We start from the raw sequence: 19866 nt of genomic DNA on the forward strand, positions 1-19866 counted from the left end.
ACCATAATCAAAAGGCTATATGTAGGAGGATTACAAGAGCAACTGTTACCTTTTAAGGTTTACTCACACTATATACTGACATCAATATTTACAGAGTAAAGTGAAAAGTAATTTATTTGTACATATTAAGAATATATATACATTTCATATACTATTTATATAAGTTTTATGTATTATACACATTAAATATACCTGGGTTGACCTTCTAGACTGTCTTGCTTGTCTAGATCTTGCTTTTCTTTGGGATTCAGATTCTTCATCCCTAACAGGAGTGAGGTATGATCTACAGTAATAAATAAAAATTGTTAGTTAAAGATACCTGTGAATGTAAATATACATCAATGTGTGTGAACAAAACATACAAGTTTAGCATTTCAGTGGGTTTTAAAAAAAAGTCTTCAGAAAATGGTCAGACACACTCTGAAATTCAATAGTGCAATCTGATAATTTCTTTTTAGATTGGAACTAATTATATCTTCAAATACCACATTTTAAATTCTTCCTAACTACATTTTTTATCATGTAATTTAATTTTAAGAAGGAACCACATTTTAAAAAGAAATTAAGAGAATTGAATATTAAAACTTTTAGCTCTGCCTGGGCGTGGCTCACAGCTATAATCCTAGCACTGTGGGTGGTCAAGACAGGAGGATCGCTTGAGGTTAGTAGTTTGAGACCAGCCTAAGTAAGCAACACAGCGAGACTCCATCGCTACAAGAAATAGAAATATTAGCCTGGCGGGGTGGCATGAGCCTATAGTCCCAGCTACTCCGGAAGCTTAGGTAGGAGGATTGCTTGAGCCCATGAGTTTTAGTTTGCAGTGAGCTATGACGGTGCCACTGCACTCTAGTAGTCTGGGCAAGAGAGCAAGATACTGTCTTCAAAAAAAAAAAAAAAAAGAAATTAGCTCTATTGAAAAAGGTAGAAACATTTCATTTAGCAAAAGCCCAATTAACCAGAATGGATAGGGAGTAAATTTTTTATTTGTTTTTAACTGAGGAAGCTCTCCTTCCTTCCCTAGCTCCAAAACACCTCAAAAAAGCGATAATCTAACCTCCGCTTTGAAGCAATTCATTCAATATTAGTTCTCTAGTTTGCCCTAAACTTTGACTTATTAGTGCCATTCATGGACAAAGTTCTATTTTTTTTTTAAAGACCTACTAAAAAGCGGCTTAAAATTCTTCTCTACCTACAGTATTTTCAAATATTGGAAGACGGGTATCAAATTCCTTACTAAATCTTTTATTCTCTAGCATACCCAGTCCTAATTCCTTGAATCATTCCTCTTAGTCCCTGTTTTAGTTCCCTGTAATACCATCTTAGATAATATATGAAGTTATCTGACCACATACAGATTGTCAGTGTCTTCTTTCAGTACAATGGTTGGGATGAATACAACTATCAGGCTATGGTATAACAAATGAGAAGTGCATAGCACTCCCTGTATTCTTGTCAGTGTGCATTCATAAATGATGTTTTTGGCAGACATCATACTCTTGTTCATACTTTAAGTTCTCTAAATATTCAAGTGTTTTTATACATGAACAGCTTTTAGACTAGCATCTTACTTATTAATTGATTTTCTGATATAAAGAACAGGACTTGGCACTACACTAAATTTCATCTTATAAATTTAAGCCTATGCTTCATCTTATCAAAGGATATGCATAACTTCAAAAGCATGTAATCTATGTCAAAAGTTAATCAATATTATTTGGGAAGCTGAACTGTTAATACTGTATCTAATTATATTACCATCTAGCTCATTTCTCAGAGAACACTTACAGAAGAAATGTATGGTTGACCACTGAACAACACCTGTTCAAACTGCTATGGGTCCACTTATATGAGGCTGTTTTTCATTTAAAGTTACACTGAGTATACCTACCCCTGCCTCCCTTCTGCTTTCTCCATCTCTTACACCTCCTGCCACTCCTGAGACACCAAGACCAACCTCTCCTCTTCCTCCTTGGCCTACTCAACATGAAGATGAAGAGGATGAAGACCTTTATGATGATCCACTTCTACTTAATGAATAGGAAATATATTTTTTTCTTCTTTATGATTTTCTTAATAACATTTTCTTTGCTCTAGCTTACTTTATTGGAAAATATAGTATACAGTGTATGACATATATAACATTAAAAATATGTATCAATGGTTCATTTATGTTATTCGTAAAGATTGGTAATCCTTGCAGCTAACAATAGGCTATTAGTTAAGTTTTGGGGTATTCAAAAATCATATGTAGATTTTTGACTGTATGGGAAGTTGGTACCCCAACGCTTTTATTTGTTCATGGCTCAACTCTATGTCTATTTTCTATGTTGTTTACGTTTATTAAGTTTATTCCACCTGCCTCTCTCTCAAAACTCCAAGCCATGGTCTAGTGAGTTTCCTTCATTCAAACACTACTTTTTAAAAAGACTCTTTTGTTAGCTTTAGTATTCTTCTCAATTTGCAATTTATTCTGTTCTTTAACCTCTCTGACAGTATTCATACAATTATAACAAACTTCTGAATTTATTGTGGGTTTTATGCCTTCTCTTCTATTTTTTCTATGTGGCCTTTAAAGCTCTAAGTTCAGTGAGTACTGCACATATTCAAACTTTTCAGAATTATTTTTAGAGAATCCTCATTCCTTTTATATACATAGGAACACACTTCTTTCATTTTGCATCCCTGAATTTTTTGAAATCTGTCTCTCTAAAACTAGAATACAAAGCATTACTCCTAGCAATCACCTCCTTCATTAACTCGAAAATGACAAAGTAATTTCTCACCCAAGATCTTAGTTGCCTCAATTTCATCAATTAGTTCTTACTTATTGGTTAAAATTAATTTCAGAGGACTGGTTCTTCTTGTTGCTTCTACTATAATTACAGATGAAAGTAAGTCAAGAAATTCTCTAGAGAGAGTTTTTACTTGAAATCCAGTATACTTATAGAAAAATGAAAATTCCAAAACTACTATGTTTTAAGTTGTTTTTATGATCTAGTTTGAGAAAATATCACCTGTTTCCTCTATCTGGTTAAGTAACTTATGGCACTATCATATAATAATATAACTTCTTTTTTTCTCTTATCTTTACCCATGTTCTTTATCATGTTTTCACCTTGATGTTGCTATTATAGAATATTGAAAGATTATGTCTTTTTGCTATCATAGTAACACATTTATCTCATTAACAAGGCATACCCCCGTCTAACTGAAACACTCATCAAAGAGTTCTACCTTGCCAAATTTGTTTTCTCCTAAAATATTAGTACTGATCTTAAGTGCATAACCTAAAATTTTTATTTTTTTAAATTCCTAATTTTTTTTTTTTTGCTGTTACTTTAATTTGTCCTCACAGAAGTGGAGAGCATAGGGGAAAAATGCAGTAAGTAAAACATTTTGATTACTAGCCTTTCCTTAGTTTGCCTGTTAGTTGAAATTCTGCTATATATGGTTTTATCTGTACTAATGTATGGATCCAAATGTGTACAACTGGTATGATCTGCCCTTTCTTCCTTCCATGATGCTACACTAAGTTTGACATTTCTTTTTCCCATTGTTTTATAATTCTCCCTCTATGCATCAACTCTCTTGAGTTTTAAGGTTTCTATTTAGATATAACAGATTTACAACAATTGTAGTAGGTTTTCTGGGACAAGTAATTTAAAAAGAGAATAATCAATAATCTTGTTATTAAAATTTAAGAAACATTAATTCTGGGATATGATAAGAGGGGCTTGTTTGTTATAGAAAAAGGTTGTATAAATTTGGGAAATGCTACACATTCTAATCTTCCCTAGGAAAATCACAATAATATATTAAAGGGTCTGAGATGTGCTAAGGGAAATAACCTATTTAACTTTGTTTAACCCACTATTTCCCAAGATCGTTTAAGTAAAGACCACCCCTCCCCTGCCCCACTTTTTTCATGGCATATCCTAGTAAACATGAAAAAGTGCTCCTGGGGACATCAGCCTGGAAAATGTGGACAATTGGCCATTTTTTCCATTTATTCAGTTAACTCTTATTTATGCACCTATTGGCCCTATGCAACTTACGACTTTTCAGACTTCTATCAGAAGAGGAGAAGAAAAATTAAAAGGATATGAAACTCAAATGTGGTAACTAATCTGGTTAAGCAAAAAAGTTTATAGCAAGCCAGATGGGTGCATATATCACTTCATTATTTCATGAGCTGCTCTGAAAGTTAAGTATGAACACAGACTACTGAATTCTGGCTCTACTCCATATAGTCAATTTTTCACATTTAGTTTAGAACAGAGAAACTTGCATTGCCACTTAACTCTTTTTGACTCCCATGGCAAATAACACTAATCAACCAACACATTTTCTTCAAATGACCCTGGATTCCTTTTCAATGGTTTCAAATTGCCATGAAAGCTAACAAATCTATTTATCATACCTGGCTTAACATATGCAGGAGCTTAGGGGGATAAAAGTTACTAGTTGAAAGACTTATAAAATCTGTTCATTTTAATTTTCTGTATAAACGTCATATTTGCATAAAAATCTACCTCATAAATTTGTAATATACAACACATTTCCTTTATTTGATAGTCACCATCTTATATTGAGTTCCCTTCTCCTCCCCTAGGTGCCTATCTAGAACAGACCTCTAAGAATAGGAGGTCTAATATAGAGAAGAAAATAATTTATATATCTTATGTGTTTTTACTTCCAAAGAGCTGATCATCAAAAAGATGGTGGGGAACTGGGCATGGTGGCTCATGCCTGTAACCCCAGCACTTCAGGAGGTCAAGGTGGGAGGACTGCTTGAGGCCAGGAGTGTGAGACCAGCTTGGGCAACACAGTGAGACCCTGTCTCTGCAAAAAATAAAAAAATTAGCAGGGCACCATGGCATGCACCTATAGCCCCAGATTCTCGGGAAGCTGAGGCAGAAGGATCACTGGAGCCCAGGAATTCAAGGTTACAGTGAGCTATGATGGCACCACTGTACTCCAGCCTAGGCCACAGAGTGAGACCTTGTCTCCAAAAAACAATCAAAAAAGGTAGAATATATCACCTAAACACCACTGTTGCCTTAATCACTGCTATATCATACCGCCCTACTGTAACTCTTTCTTATAATTACACAGGGTATATAATTTTATGCCTTAGTCTTAGACTGCTTATTATTTTCTGAGCAAATCAAAGGTTGCTGTTTTTAAATTAAGAATTTTTTCCTGATAAATGCAATTATTCTACTATTTTTAAATTTTACTGACATTTATATATTTTAATTTTATTTAATGTATACAAATTTATGGAGTATGAGTACAATTTTGTTACATGCATAGTGGTCAAGTCAGGACTTTTAGGGTATCAATCACCTAAATAATGTACATCATACCTATTCAGTAATTTCTCATGTACTTATTTATAATAGTTATTAATATATTTTGGTTAGTCAATCAAATTATATCTTTAGAAAACTAAATACCAACCCTTGTTATTTTACACTCAGCCTTTTTCCTTCCCAAGAGAAGATAAATGGGCAAATGGACGCTGGCTAAGCCAAGGGAAAATGGTGAAGAGAGTAGTTATACTAAAGCAACACTTCCATGTAAATACGAAGTATGGTATTATTTTACAGTTTGAAAAAGCTATGGAGAATTGTAAGAATAATAAGAACAAACAGTGTAAGAATTTGCTATCATGTTCCTTCTATTTAAAGTAAGCTTCTTTTCCTTACTCCCAAGCAAAAATTAATCCACTGGAAATCTTAGGTAACAAAACCAGGAAATCCTGATATAACCCTGATCAACAGAAACAGGAAAATTCAAGAACACTGTGGAATTTAATAGTGTGCATGGAAGCTTTACACAATACCCAAAGGTATATATTTAAGGATACTTAGTGGTATAAATGTGTTGAGTTTTTTTTCAGCTACAGTATATTCTTAAATCATCATATAAACATTTTTTAGGCAAATTTTCAACCATATACCTTTTAGAACCATTGATGAAATTTAATTAAACGATGAACAGAAGAGGTGACAATGTACTAAAAATTGCAAACAATTATTTTACATAGAACAAAACACAAACATTAGTATCATTGCAAACATCATTGAAACACAGTGAGACAAACAAAATATCTACAATATAGGCAGAAAAAAATGTCAACAGACACGTTTTGTTCCCTACGCTATTAGAATCTGATCTGTCCTAAGAATAGATCCAAATATTTAATTTTCAATCTTTATTGTCATCCATTAAAATTAATTAGGACTAATTCTAAAAGTTGAAATTCAATTCTCTCCAACAAAATAGAAAAAATAAATCTTAGGTTAAGAATTATAGTTTGTTCTGAAACAACTGCTGATTTTGGGGAGACATTCACTAGGCTTTAATTGTCACTGGAGACATTTTTAAAGCATGGAATGCTAGAAATAGAAAAGATTCTAGAAGTTAAGAATTATGTAAATCAAACACCTCATTTTACAGAAAAAGAAATTCTGGCTCAGAGAGAACTTTGATCTTAAAAATAAAGGTAGAGTAAGGAGAAGAAAACCAAGAATGTCTGACCCTTCTTCCTTTCAACATCCCCTCCCAACCTCATCACCAAAATAAGCAAATCCCTCAAACTAATTTTGGTAAGTTTGATCAAATGATGGATACATAAGATCCTCTAATTTCTGTTGTATATACAGTCTTATGGAAAGCACCACAAAAACCTAAAACTGACTTAAATTTATAAAAAAAAGTAAAGGAAGAATAATTAAAATATAATCTATACTGGTATTCAAATCATAAAATGGTAACCACTTGCAGTGGTGTTCTAGAAGTATTACTAAATTCCACCATAAAAATAAAAATGAAACCTAAATATATTGACAAAAACTAAAGATGCAATGATAGGAAAGAAAATATTTAACAGTAACTTGTTACTTTTCATATATTCAAACACAAATATTATTGTGAAGCCATTACTACTACGGGCCAAGCACTTTGCTAGGCACCAGAAAAAGCTCTGTATATGAGCACTATGTGACAGAAATAAAAGAAAGTGAATCTGGGTGGAATTTTGGTAAGGAAAATATAGTTATACAGCTAATTTAATTTTGCAAGAATAGAATATAAAAATAAAGCTTACATTCAGTTTCCTAAGATTTTCTTCTTTCTCAAGAGGAAAAAACGAAATTCAAAGCTTAGGGACCATGCATGATATAGCAGAAAGAAATGGACTGATTCTCCTGGAATCTTGGGTCTAGCCTCAGCTTTCACCCTAACTAACCATATAAAAGTGTAACAATCACATAGTATCTCTGGGTCTCAGTTTCCTTCTGTAAAGCAAGGATATCACAAAAGATAATTAGTAAGCTCCTTCCCACATCTATGATTCCATACCAACAGGCAGCAACAGGAAGATGTGAACAATGCTCTTAAAAACATTTAAGCACACAAAATAAATTCGTAGACTTTTAAAAAAAATTGAGTTGTTTTCTATGTACCAGAACTAAAACTAAGTGGGAAAGTATTCAACATACTAAGATTGTTTGGCTTATACATATGCACAGAAACCTTTCCTCACCAAGAAAATCTTAAGATGAAATTCTCAAAAACAACAAAAACAGTTTAGTATCTATCTAATTTCTTAATAATGGGAGGAAGCAATGAAAAAAATGATAAAAGCTGTTTGTGTCGTGTTGCATCTCATTTTCCAAATGAGTTTGTGTATGTCTAGGTCTTCATCAAAAAAAGTTTGAATTAAAACCACTAAAAACACTAAAACGGCTAAGAAAGAAGACAACTGTCTGGCTCACTGCCTTTAAACAAAAGCATCAATTCTGTCAGAGGTGGTCACCATGCCTACATACTAATAACTGCCAGTCACATTAATTTACATAGTTCTGAGCTCACATAGAGTATTTCATTCATTGGCCTACTGGAGAGATTGTCGACAACTTCACAAGATTTTTTAAAAAATAAAAAACAACTCTGATCACTGGGCAAGATATATCAGCAGTACTGTTAGGACCTTTACACACCTGCGTCTCTCCCTGACCTCTGATGTGGAGGAGACAGTGCCAGCAGTAGTTGTAGTCAGGGTTGTGGTAGAAGCTGCAGCATTTACAACAGTTGGAGCAACAGGAATGGTCACTGCCGTAGGAACACTGTCCTTTTCTTTTTCAGTACTATCCTCAGCCCACAAACGATTTGAGGTACTATAGCATCAATAAGCAGCAACACAAAAAAGAGAAAAGGAAAACAGCTAAACAATGAAAGCACTTTTTAGCAGCTGAAAACATGTGACTACAGGGATGGATTTTTTTAAAACACAAGGTGAGATATCATCTATGAACCAAAAAGCTCACCCAGAGCTGTCAAAGAGAGAAATTTACATTTTAAAAGCATTCTAATTCACGGAAAGTTCATAATTCAGGAACTTAATTTTTTTCCCCAGACATGCATAATTGCCTCATTTTGGAACCAATTTTTGTTTGTAAATAATTTTAACAAGGTAAATGAAAAAATCCAGAGCCCCATGATCTTCTAAACAAAAACGCATGCACATACATAAGCACATGATAGACCTGAACACAAAATGTATCTGTGACTTACCTGCTTTGTGTGCCTGCTGAGGAAGAACCCGTTGTAATCTTTGTAGTAGTGGTTGTGCTGGAAAGCAGGCTTTTCTGAAGCCCAGCTGCAGAGGTAACTGTTGGTGTTGATGTGGTGCTTGGAACACTAGAACTAATCAAATCATCTTGTCTTCTACCAAAGGAGCAACTAAACAAAAGAGTCATATCTATATAGGATGTGTTTGTATGTGTCTTCTATAGTTAATGTCTACACATTATACAAATTCACAAGACTAGAAAAAAAATCTAAAAAAACTGTGTTCCTAAATACACCACCAGCTCCAGCACCAAGAGTTGCATCTACAACTTGCTAGAGTTTAAATGATTTCACTAATTTGGTAGTGTATCATTTTATTGCCTTCACCCAATCCCTTCAACAAGACTCAAAGATAATCTGATCTGGTATTTCACATTTCTGGAACTATTCCAGACCAAATAATCATTCTAGGCTGGGCCTGAAAAAAACACTTTGGTTTGGTTTTATCCAGGGAAAATAAGATGTTGACATTGTTGAAGAAAATTGTTTTGGCAATGGGTCAGATCACTAGGAGGGACCCATACCTACATTATACTTGTTCATATCTTATTCTTTGTTTTGGTTGCTTAGAGAAATAATTTACAGTTTTTTTTTTTTTCCTCCAATATGATAGTACCAACATTCTAATTGAAGGCATATCTACAGCTCTGAGTTCTAGGACAAGCAAAAACTTTCCAGATCACCAATGATGACTAGATCAATTAAGGCACTGGCCTATTTAAGTTGTTCTAGTCAATTATATAGGGAATTCCTATTAAATATGCTACAATCTAAAAGATATTTCATAACATTTCAAATTTAATTAAATATATAATAGAAAGGTATAAGTACAAGTAAATTACCCCATCTCTTAGTATACATTCTCTGTCTTTAAATCAAGCTGTTCTAGTCAATTATATAGGGAATTCCTATTAAATATGCTACAATCTAAAAGATATTTCATAACATTTCAAATTTAATTAAATATATAATAGAAAGGTATAAGTACAAGTAAATTACCCCATCTCTTAGTATACATTCTGTGTCTTTAAATCAAGTTTTAAACAACAAAAGATGTACTATTTAACAAAAGCACATATTTACTTAAATGATGTTAAATTGAGAGCTCTAAACAAATTGCCTCACATTTTCATAAAAAAATACATAAAAGCCACTTAAGAATTATATTATTACCTTTTATGGTAAGCTGATCCTTCATTAATTGAGCTATTTTTTTTAAGATCATCTTCCCATTTTCTTCTTGTATAGGAACTACCTGCTCGCAAACTTGAAGAGTCTCTGTGAAAAGAAGAACCTCCTTCAGATTCTGGTAGATAATTTTAAAATAGGGTTGAGAAAGCTATACACTAATAAGTATTAGTAGAAGCAGAAACTAGTAAAATCCCTTGGGAAAACACTGGAATAGTTACCAAGAAGTTAAAGTAATTCTAATTCTAATACTCTATTCTTAAGGTATAATCCTAAATACAGGAGGAAAATTAAGGTATTTACAGAAATATAATTTACATCCACAAAATATTAGACAAATTAAACGTCCATAACATGGGCAAGGGAGACGGTTACTTTAACCTCAGCAGGTCTACTCTGTAGTATATTATGTACTGATGAAAAACAATGCTCACTGAAAATATATACTAACATATAAGACTGCTTATGAGATGTTAGGTGAAAAACATCATGTAAAATTGGATATGATCACATGATTACAGCTATACTAAAAAGTTCTCAAACTATGCTAAAAATTAGAAACAAACTAAAATGCTGACAATGATTAAGTAAGGGCTTTTCCTCTCTTCTTTCCCTTTTTCTAAATGTTACAAATATTTAGAGAAATTGTACTAGTTTGTGACCTCATCTCCTACCACTTTCCCCTCACTCTGTTCCAGCCATAATGCCTTCTTTGCTATTTTATGAACATACTAAGTCTGCACCTCCTCAGGACGATGTACTTGGTGTTCTATCAGGAATACCCTCCTTCTCTTCCCACAATACATATCCTCACATAATTACAATAATGCTTAGGTATTAACTCTGATGCTAGATAACAGAGATTTTATAGTGAATGAATAAAGCAAATTATAATGAACTCACCTGTTTTCTTTCTCTTCAATGTCAGAGGTACTGGCTAGTCGTCTTGGTATTGTAGGTGCAACATAGGCAAGCCTAGTTCCTTTACTATCTTTCTCCTGCACAACAGGAGATAACATGAGTGAAAATAAATCTGTGTACTGATTACAGGGACTGCTAAAAGTATCAGAAAAAGGTTATTCAACAATGCATATTACACAGCCATCACAGTTTACTTTACAGTATTACCATAGTTTCTAGCTAAACTCTATTGTCTATTAGCAGTCAGGTACTACACATGTACTAAAGGACAACTTGCTCAAACTCATTTTCTTTTCTTTCTTCTTTAGTCTAGAATTAGATAATATTTTAACATAAGAAAGGAAAAAAATCGTCCGCATTTTAATGACCTTTTCTCAAACTTCTATAATAGATAAGTAAGTAGTGTCATAAACTGAAATATCATTATTTATTCCAGAGTAATAAGGTCTCAAATATGGTTTACTGAGAAATTTCAATCATTTATGTTATATAAGATATTCACAACCTTGATAGTCTATGTTCTAAAATATATCAAAATATTCAAAACCAAAATTATTTAAATTATATTTATCCAAATATGGTTGAGAATGTGTAGCAACAATGACACTCTGATACATTCCTGGTATACTGCCATAAAATACCTGGAAAATAACTGCACAATGAACTTATTTATAAAGCAAAAATATTAAAGTTAATTAACGAGAAATTTCATCTTTGAATTTCTGATACAAGGCAACACTCTTAAATAGAGAAAGAAAACTATATGAAAAAATAATACAAGCATTAAAAATGCAATAGAAATTAATCTATTATATAAAATAGCATTGAATGAACTATGGTACATCCTATTTGATACATTAATACTGTCTTTCAAAATATAGTTATTAAAACTACTTATTAAGTTGCCTGTGATATATCAGATGAAACAGCTGTTAAAAAAATTGCAGATATTAGATAAATGTAACTTATGAGTATACTCACATTTTAGAATAAATGTGTTCCTAAGTTTTTTAAACTTCAGAAAACTTACTGAATCATAATAAATAAAATAAGCCTGCTTCTTAATACATTCTACTGTACATTCTCAAGTAAAATAACAGATTCCTTTAACTGAATATAGTCCCTTAATTTATGTTTTGGGGAAATAAATCTGATCTTCCTAGTACTTATAATTAGGTTACATTTGTATTATATAATTCATTAAGTTGATACTTAGATACAAGATACCTACGAGAAAATCCACTAGGAATTGATGTTCCTGAAAAAGAAATGATTAGAGTCTTTATAGAAACCAGATTGTGAAACAGATTACCTTTTCTTTATTATCCAAAGAGGAGGAAAGTCTGGGACTTGAAGCTGAACGTATAACACCTGCAGTGTCTTTTTCTTTCTGAGCCTCTTTAGATGCTGTGATTTCAGCAAGTGCACCGTAACTGCCAGTCTTTCTAAGTCCTAATCTCCAAGATGCAGGAGACTCATCTTTTCTCTCTTCTTCTTTGGGAGAAATTTTTGTAGTTGAGGTTGGAAACTTTTTATTTCATTTTTTAAGGAAAGAAAAAAAGAATTATTAAAACTAATCCAGTCCTTAAGTTAGAAACAGTAAGTTTACAGATAATATGTCTAAAATTATAGTTAATAGTCAGGAGGAAACACTTTTACTAGGTAGGTTAATGTCTTAGTCAAAAATGTAAAGATCTAAAAATGAAAAATGAATAGACTTCCTTTCCAGAGGTTAGACTTAAGAACACTACACACTACACACTTTGTATCACACAGAAAAATTATGATGCAAATACAGAAATAAATGAGCACACCATAAGGACTTAAAACCATGCATCTTTGGAACCAATTTATATTAAACTTGTTATGTTGTAACCTAATATAAATTCTTGCACGTAGAAATGCCTCACCATAGATTTTTCACCCTTACTGGGCACAAGAACAATGCCAGTTTTGCGCAAGCCCTGCCTCCATGATGCAGGGTCTACTGATTCCACCACAGGCATGATGGGAGCAATGAAATCATACTAAAGCCAATTAAAATAAGACAGGTAAAGAAATAAAGATTGAAAGCATGAAAACAGAGAAGGGAAGTCAAGAACAAAAATACTTTTTTATTTAAAAAATAATTTTATAATAAATTGAAGCCCAATAATTGGGTAATGATTCAATCTTTGAAAATCATTGGGAACAAGTTCTAGATTTAGCATGAGATAATCTGAAAAAATCTAATAAAGAAACTTCTAAAGCACTTTCTAATAAAGAAACTTCTAAAGCATATAGAGCAAATAATACTACATCATGTGAATGAACAAACTATGGCACATGAATTTTTGTTTTTTTCCATTTATATACTCTAGTTAAAAATTTTAAATTCAACAATCAATAAAAAATAACTGATATTTTCTAACTGTAATACTTAATTCAATAATATTTTTAATATCACAGCCTTAACTTTACTGTTTGATTTTTCTATCAAACATTAATTTAAACATTTCAACTGGAAACTAATTTTATATACAAGTATTTATTCCATTTTTAGGGCTTTCCAACGGCCCTAAAAATGCAACATCTGTTATCTTTAACTAGTTCACTTCATCAACGTCACTTGCAGAATTTAAATATTCAATCACAGTTAACTATAGATTGGTGAATACAGCAGTTAACAAATTACTCCAAGTATATGGTATTAATAATTTAAAAAAAATCAGCCAGGTGCAGTGGCTCACATCTATAACCCTAGCGCTTTGAGAGGCCAAGATGGAAGGATTGCTTGAGGCCAGGAGTTTGAGATCAGCCTGGACAACACAGCCAGACCCTTCTCTACAAAAAATAAAGAAAATTAGCCAGGCAAGGTGGAGCATGCCTGTAGTCCTCCTAGCTGCTTGGAGACTGAGCTGGGAGAACTGATTGGGCCTAGGAGTCTGAGGTTACAGTGAGCTATGATCATACCACGCTAGCATGGGTGACAGAGCAAGACTCTGTAAAAAAAAAAAAAAAAAAAAAATCCTTTCTTTCGTATTTATTTATTGCCAAAGTTTGTTACAATTAGAAGGTTAATAGAGCTTGTTAAAGTCCCCATGATGCTAGAGGGTCCATATCACAGGCAAAACTGTCATAAGATACCTGTGGTACTTCCAGTAATTCCTATCAGTAGGGTCTAAGCATTCCTCAGTTCCCAAAATGTATACCAAAGTACTCCAGGAAGCCATAACAAAGTCATAGGGACTCCACAGTATATTTTAAAGTCTCGAGAGAAACAGGGTGACATCTCTTGAACACTGTACAAACTTCCATTTTAAACTTACTTGCACCTAACTACTTAATAAATGAGGCAAATGGATATTTCTTTTAGCCAAAAGGCACTATAAAAAAAAACTACTGAAACACTAGGGGGTCCAATAACCAACAAAGTTTGGAACCTCTGTAATATCCTATGCAATGATAGGTATTGAGACAAGTGCTTAACGACCTGTGAGTTTAAAGGTCTGGACTCTAAATGTTAGGCTTCCAGATCATAGATAGATAATATATAAATGAATGAGTGTGGCTGTATTCCAAAAAAAACTTTAGAGAAATTGAAATTTGAATTTATGTCAGAAAATATTCTTGCTCTTTTTCTCCAACGATTTAAAAATGTTAAAAACCATTCTTAGTTTGTGGACTGTACAAAAACAGGTATGGGGCCAGGTTTGGCCCAGGAGCCACAGTTTACCAACCCCTGCCTTATTCTTCCACCCCTGAAAACTGGAAACAAATGTTTTCCCTCCATGATAAAATAGCTAGATAGCTACAATGAGCCATGACTGCACCACCACACTCCAGCCTGGGCAACAGAGTGAAACCCTTTCTCAAAAAATAAAATAAAATAGTCGGATAGCAGATAACATTTACTGAATGTTATAACAGAAGCTAATATTTAACAAATGTTTACTAGTATCTGCCCTAAGTAAAGTGCTTCACAAGTTTATCTTGTTTAAACTTTGCAAATACCCAACAAAATACTATTACTTTGGTTATTTTAGAGTTGAGAAAAATGAAGCAGTAATATCAATTTTGAAATGGGCGTTTTTTTCCGTCCTGTTATGGCTGATATACCTCTACTCTGCCCAACATGAATTTGGATTCAAGTACTAGTTTGTATGTTTAAAAGCAACTTTCATTTTTATTTGATACATAAATAAATCAACCTTTCTGAATTACTTGACACATTGACTGCCACATAAAAATTTTTTTCCCTGGGGCCACGGTATTTTATTAAACAAAACGATAACTTTCTAATTCGTTATTTTTTATTGTTTTCTGTGCATGAGTTATATGCAACACAATCCATGTTTTTAGAATTAAACTGTCCGTATTAATTGTAACAATAAGAACATCAACAAATTAAGATTTTCACGAACCAACTGCACGGTTTTGCTTCACACAGCCCCGGGCTCAAAACTAGCCTGAGTTAAATACAACTCACATGGCAGTCAATGTGTTAGCTATACCTCTTCCCAGAAACTCTCTTTTGCTTTTATAACAGGAGGCTATCTGGACATTCTTACTTTTTTTGACCACCCCTTTTCTAGGTTTTTTTTTTTTTTGTTAACAACTTTCCTCATCCAACTGCTGCAACACAAGCATTTCAAGAGTCTCCTCTGGTATCTCCTATCTCTTTCTACTTTCTTCTCCTGGGGGTTGGGAGTAGGGTCTCCTCTACTTCCTCAAGCTAAATATTAATTGCATTCAGCTTATTCACAAATTTGTTATTCTCCAGTTCGACTCCTAAATTTCCAGTCCTGAATTTCTGTTTACCTGGAGAATGGTCTATGTATATAGGATTGTAATTGGAACTTGAAATTCAACATGTCTAAAATCAAACAACTTTACTTACAAATCAATTCTTCCTCAGTTCCCTATTTCTGTTAATGGCACTGTTATCTCTTCAATTCCTTATGTTTTAAACTTCACAATCATGTTAGACTTCTCTGTCCTCTTCCTTCTCATAAATTGTCAAGTCTCTAATTCTCCTCCTCTCTCCTTTATAAGCCCATGCCACCTCCCTACTTTATATTCTTTTATTTATTTATTTCAGCATATTATGGGGGTACAGATGTTTAGGTTACGCATATTGCCCTTCCCATCCCGCCCCCCCCCCCAGTCCGAGCTTCAGGCGTGTCCATCCCCCAGACAATGCACATTGCACTCATCATGTATGTATATACCCATCTCCTCTTCCCCCTTCCCATCTGCCCCACATCCAATGAATGTCATTCCTATATGTGCACTTAGGTGTTGATCAGTTAAAACCAATTTGATGGTGAGTACATGTGGTGCTTATTTTTCCATTCTTGGGATACTTCACTTACTAGAATGGGCTCCAGCTCTATCCAGGAAAATACAAGAGATACCAGATCACCATTGTTTCTTATAGCTGAATAGTACTCCATGGTATACATATACCACATTTTGCTAATCCATTCATGTATTGATGGGCACTTGGGTTGTTTCCACATCTTTGCAATTGTGAATTGTCCTGCTATAAACGTTTGAGGCAGATGTCTTTTTTATAGAATGTCTTTTGTTCTTTTGGGTAGATGCCCAATAATGGGATTGCTTGATCAAATGGTAGGTCTACTTGTATCTCTTTGAGGTACCTCCATATTGCTTTCCACAGAGGTTGCACTAGTTTGCAGTCCCACCAGCAGTGTATGAGTGTTCCTATCTCTCCGCATCCACGCCAACATTTATTGTTTTGGGACTTTTTGATAAAGGCCATTCTCACTGGAGATAAGTGATACCTCACTGTGGTTTTGATTTGCATTTCCCTGATGATTAGAGATGTTGGGCATTTTTTCATATGCTTGTTGGCCAATATTCTGTCTTCCTATCATAGTGGGCAACTTCAGTCACTTTCTAATAAACCTTTTCACAATCACCCCCTCATCTTCAAATATATCTGTACACTGCTGCCAGAATAATATTCTATAAAGAATAATTCTCTCACGGCATTGTTCAAACATCTTCCCTGATTCTCTACTACCTACCAAATTAATTATAAATGTACTATACTAGAAATGAAGACATTCCATAATTTGGCTCCACTTTTCCTGTTTTACTTTATATATATATATATGCACCTATAAATCAGACTGAACAATTCATTTTTCTTGCCAAACACTCCATATTACTTCCACTTGTTCACACTATTTCTCTTCTCTCCCTTTCAACAAAGTATACAAATCCTCCTTCTCTCTCTGTTGAAGTACTACCTACCCATTCTTCAAGATCTATCTCAAAGGTTCTGGTCCTATTACCTCAAATCAAATATAATTTGTACTTTTAAATCATAATGCTACATCTGTACACTTGTATTGGTATACTTCATAAACCCATAACACAGAGCAGTCTTTTGCTAGATTATTACAGTTATTCCATTGGAGTCAATTAACTAGAACACTTAATTCCAAAAAAATTCTGAATTTTTACCACCCAGTAAAGAAAACAGGATTTACATTTAATTGGAATATACAACCATAAGCAGAATAGGTAATCTGTCTTAGTGATCCCAACAATACTTAGTTTGACTGGAGAGTTACAAAAACTTATGGTTAGTTAACAAGTTAAAGCATAAAATCAAACTGATGGTTTAATAGATAACATCTCCACAAATCATCAGCCTAATCTTATTGTTGCAAAAATAGTTCTTTAATTTCAGCTGAAGAGTTAAGAAATTAAGCAAACATCATTTAGCCTAGGTTTAAGTCCAGGGCTCTGTGAAGCAAAACCCTGCAGTTGGTTCAGTTTTGGAATACATAAGGTAAGATAACTCATTCACATAGTTTCTTGATATTCAAAGTATGTACCAATGAAACCCATACATTTCTGTCACTAAGAATTTACATTATTGCTTTTTTTGGGAAGTGATTTAGAGGAGAATTATTACTACAAGTACAGATTTTTTAAAAAATTCTATAGTTTATGGTTTCAAAAAGGTCTACATTTCGACCACTTAAAACCAAGTACAAATATTAGCAAGACTGACAATACAATAGAAACACTGTGAGAATTTAAAATCAGTCCTTAAATCCATGCAAACCAAATAATGTCAGACAATCAACAAAATAAGAATCCAAAAGCAGAGACCCCCATAACCAAACACATTATGCAAACCTCGAGTGGACCCTTGATTTTAAAAAACAGACAGCTAGAAAACACATTACTAGAATAACTGGGAAAATCTGAGTACGTATATGAGTTAACATAAATAATAGTATTACGTTAAGTTAAATTTCCTAAGTATGAATATTTTACTGTGGGAATGAAGGATAACGCCTTTGTACTTAGGAAATACATACTGACATATTTACGGATGAGTGTTATGACTGCAATCAATTCTTTAAGAGTTTTGGGGGGAAAAGTGTGGCTGTGTACAGATAGCAAAATGAGTATGCTCATTAAAGGTAAGTAAGGGATGGTGAAGAGAACCCTTCAAAAAGAGATCAGTAGATGAAACCCCCTGCCCAACAAACCCTTAATCTTTAATTTGGGCTAAAAGAAGGACAGGTTCTAAAGAAGCAGGGAGAAAAGGAAAGGCTTTAAAAAGATCCACATGCTAGTTGGAAAACTGCTTTGGTGGAGAGAAGAGGTGAGTGGGATGAAGAACAGACGGAGAATAGAAAAAGGGAGAAGAGGAAGAAATGAAACTAACATTTTGGGAGCACACTTAGTTACTAGCCAGGCTCTCTCTCTCAACGAACCCTTACAATATTAATTTTCTTTGTTAATTCTGTTTTGTTTTGTGACAGATAAGGAAGATAGTAAATAACTTGTTCAAGGTCAAGAGGTAGGGTCAGGAGTTGATCTCTGGTTGTCTGACCTCAGAGATCATGCTTTTACTGGTGCACCATAGTTGCATGCCTAGTGCTTTGCACTGAGTTAGAAAATCTAAATTCTAGTTCTCGCACTGACTTGTGGTAGTACTTTTTGTGCCTTACTTACCCGTGTGTGAAATTATCAACATGCACCTTTACTTAAGAGAGATAAAAGACATAAAACCTGAGTTTCTCAAAATAAAAAAGTTTAACATAAATAAAAACTACCATAATCACTGGTTTTAATATTATAAAATGTTTGTCATTTATTTTTAACTACCAACTGTATGTAATGTTTAACTATCAACCATAATATCAACTGTAATATCAATTGCAAAAAGGATACCTCCCCACCAAAAAGACTTTAACATGGTTCAGAGGAAATTTCAGTCAAATTAAAAACAGAAAAATGTATTTCTATTCTAAAATCTTAAATATTTCTGGCATAAAATATAAAAATTCAGAATTGTTTCAATGAGTTAGTCCAAATAGTACTTAAATAGAATATACGTATTTTTAGCACACAAAATTTTGGCTTACCTTTTTAATAGGTGATGTGGGTGTTGCCTGACCTGATGACACAGTAGGTGTTGTAACAGCTACAGGAGCTGCTTGTGTACTACAAGTGTTGGCATTAGTTACAGATGCCATAGGTTTTGTCTTATCTATTAAATAAACAAAAAATTAAGAGTTAAGATTCTATAGGAATTTGGTTGCAATGGTTAGGAAAATATCCATTTATATTCCATTTTTAAGATTTTGTTAATTTTAAGCCTTTCCACATTGCTATGTGTTTTCACAAGAGGATTTTTCAAGTTTCTAGAAACATCTCAAAATGTATGCTGAAGTAAACAGTTAAGATAACATGAAAGACACACAACGAAGCTTCTAAAAATAACAAGCACAAATAGAACCTGATTTCTGTACTTTTATCATTAAGAAAATTTTAAAAATTTAATTAAGATTTAAAATTTGAATGCATGAATGCAATGTAACTAAAAAAAATGAATAATAGCTATGCAATTTTCTAATGGATAAACAACTACTATTGCTGATCTAAAATGGACCGCTTCTCTTTATTCGGGGAAATCTAAAAGTGCTTTTGTCAATAATCAGCTTATATTCCTGTGTAATAGTATGATTAAATGTCCCAAAAAGCACGCCTTTCCACTCTTAAAAAGTCTAAAGGTAAATGGGGACAATACTATCTTCCTGGAAAATAATCTAACTGTGGAGAGAGTCATCTGACAAATATTTA

At 33.3% G+C, this 19866-nt stretch overlaps 1 protein-coding gene across 4 annotated transcripts in view; it reads right to left on the reverse strand.

Annotated features, from left to right (window-relative positions):
• Positions 1 to 19866, reverse strand: part of PPP1R12A (protein phosphatase 1 regulatory subunit 12A) — a 142427-nt gene that overhangs the window by 27863 nt on the left and 94698 nt on the right. For 3 of the 4 annotated variants that reach the window (XM_069489796.1, XM_069489795.1, XM_069489794.1), the window contains 7 exons: positions 19149 to 19273; positions 12062 to 12277; positions 10732 to 10826; positions 9814 to 9918; positions 8584 to 8751; positions 8010 to 8186; positions 193 to 283 (listed from right to left, as the gene is read on the reverse strand). In XM_069489796.1, coding sequence (XP_069345897.1) covers positions 193 to 283; positions 8010 to 8186; positions 8584 to 8751; positions 9814 to 9918; positions 10732 to 10826; positions 12062 to 12277; positions 19149 to 19273 — 977 coding nt within the window. The remainder of the gene's footprint in view (positions 1 to 192; positions 284 to 8009; positions 8187 to 8583; positions 8752 to 9813; positions 9919 to 10731; positions 10827 to 12061; positions 12278 to 19148; positions 19274 to 19866) is intronic. The other variant, XM_069489797.1, reaches the window with a different exon arrangement.

This window comes from Eulemur rufifrons, chromosome 16 (assembly GCF_041146395.1).
Source record: "Eulemur rufifrons isolate Redbay chromosome 16, OSU_ERuf_1, whole genome shotgun sequence".
Taxonomy (NCBI): domain Eukaryota; kingdom Metazoa; phylum Chordata; class Mammalia; order Primates; family Lemuridae; genus Eulemur; species Eulemur rufifrons.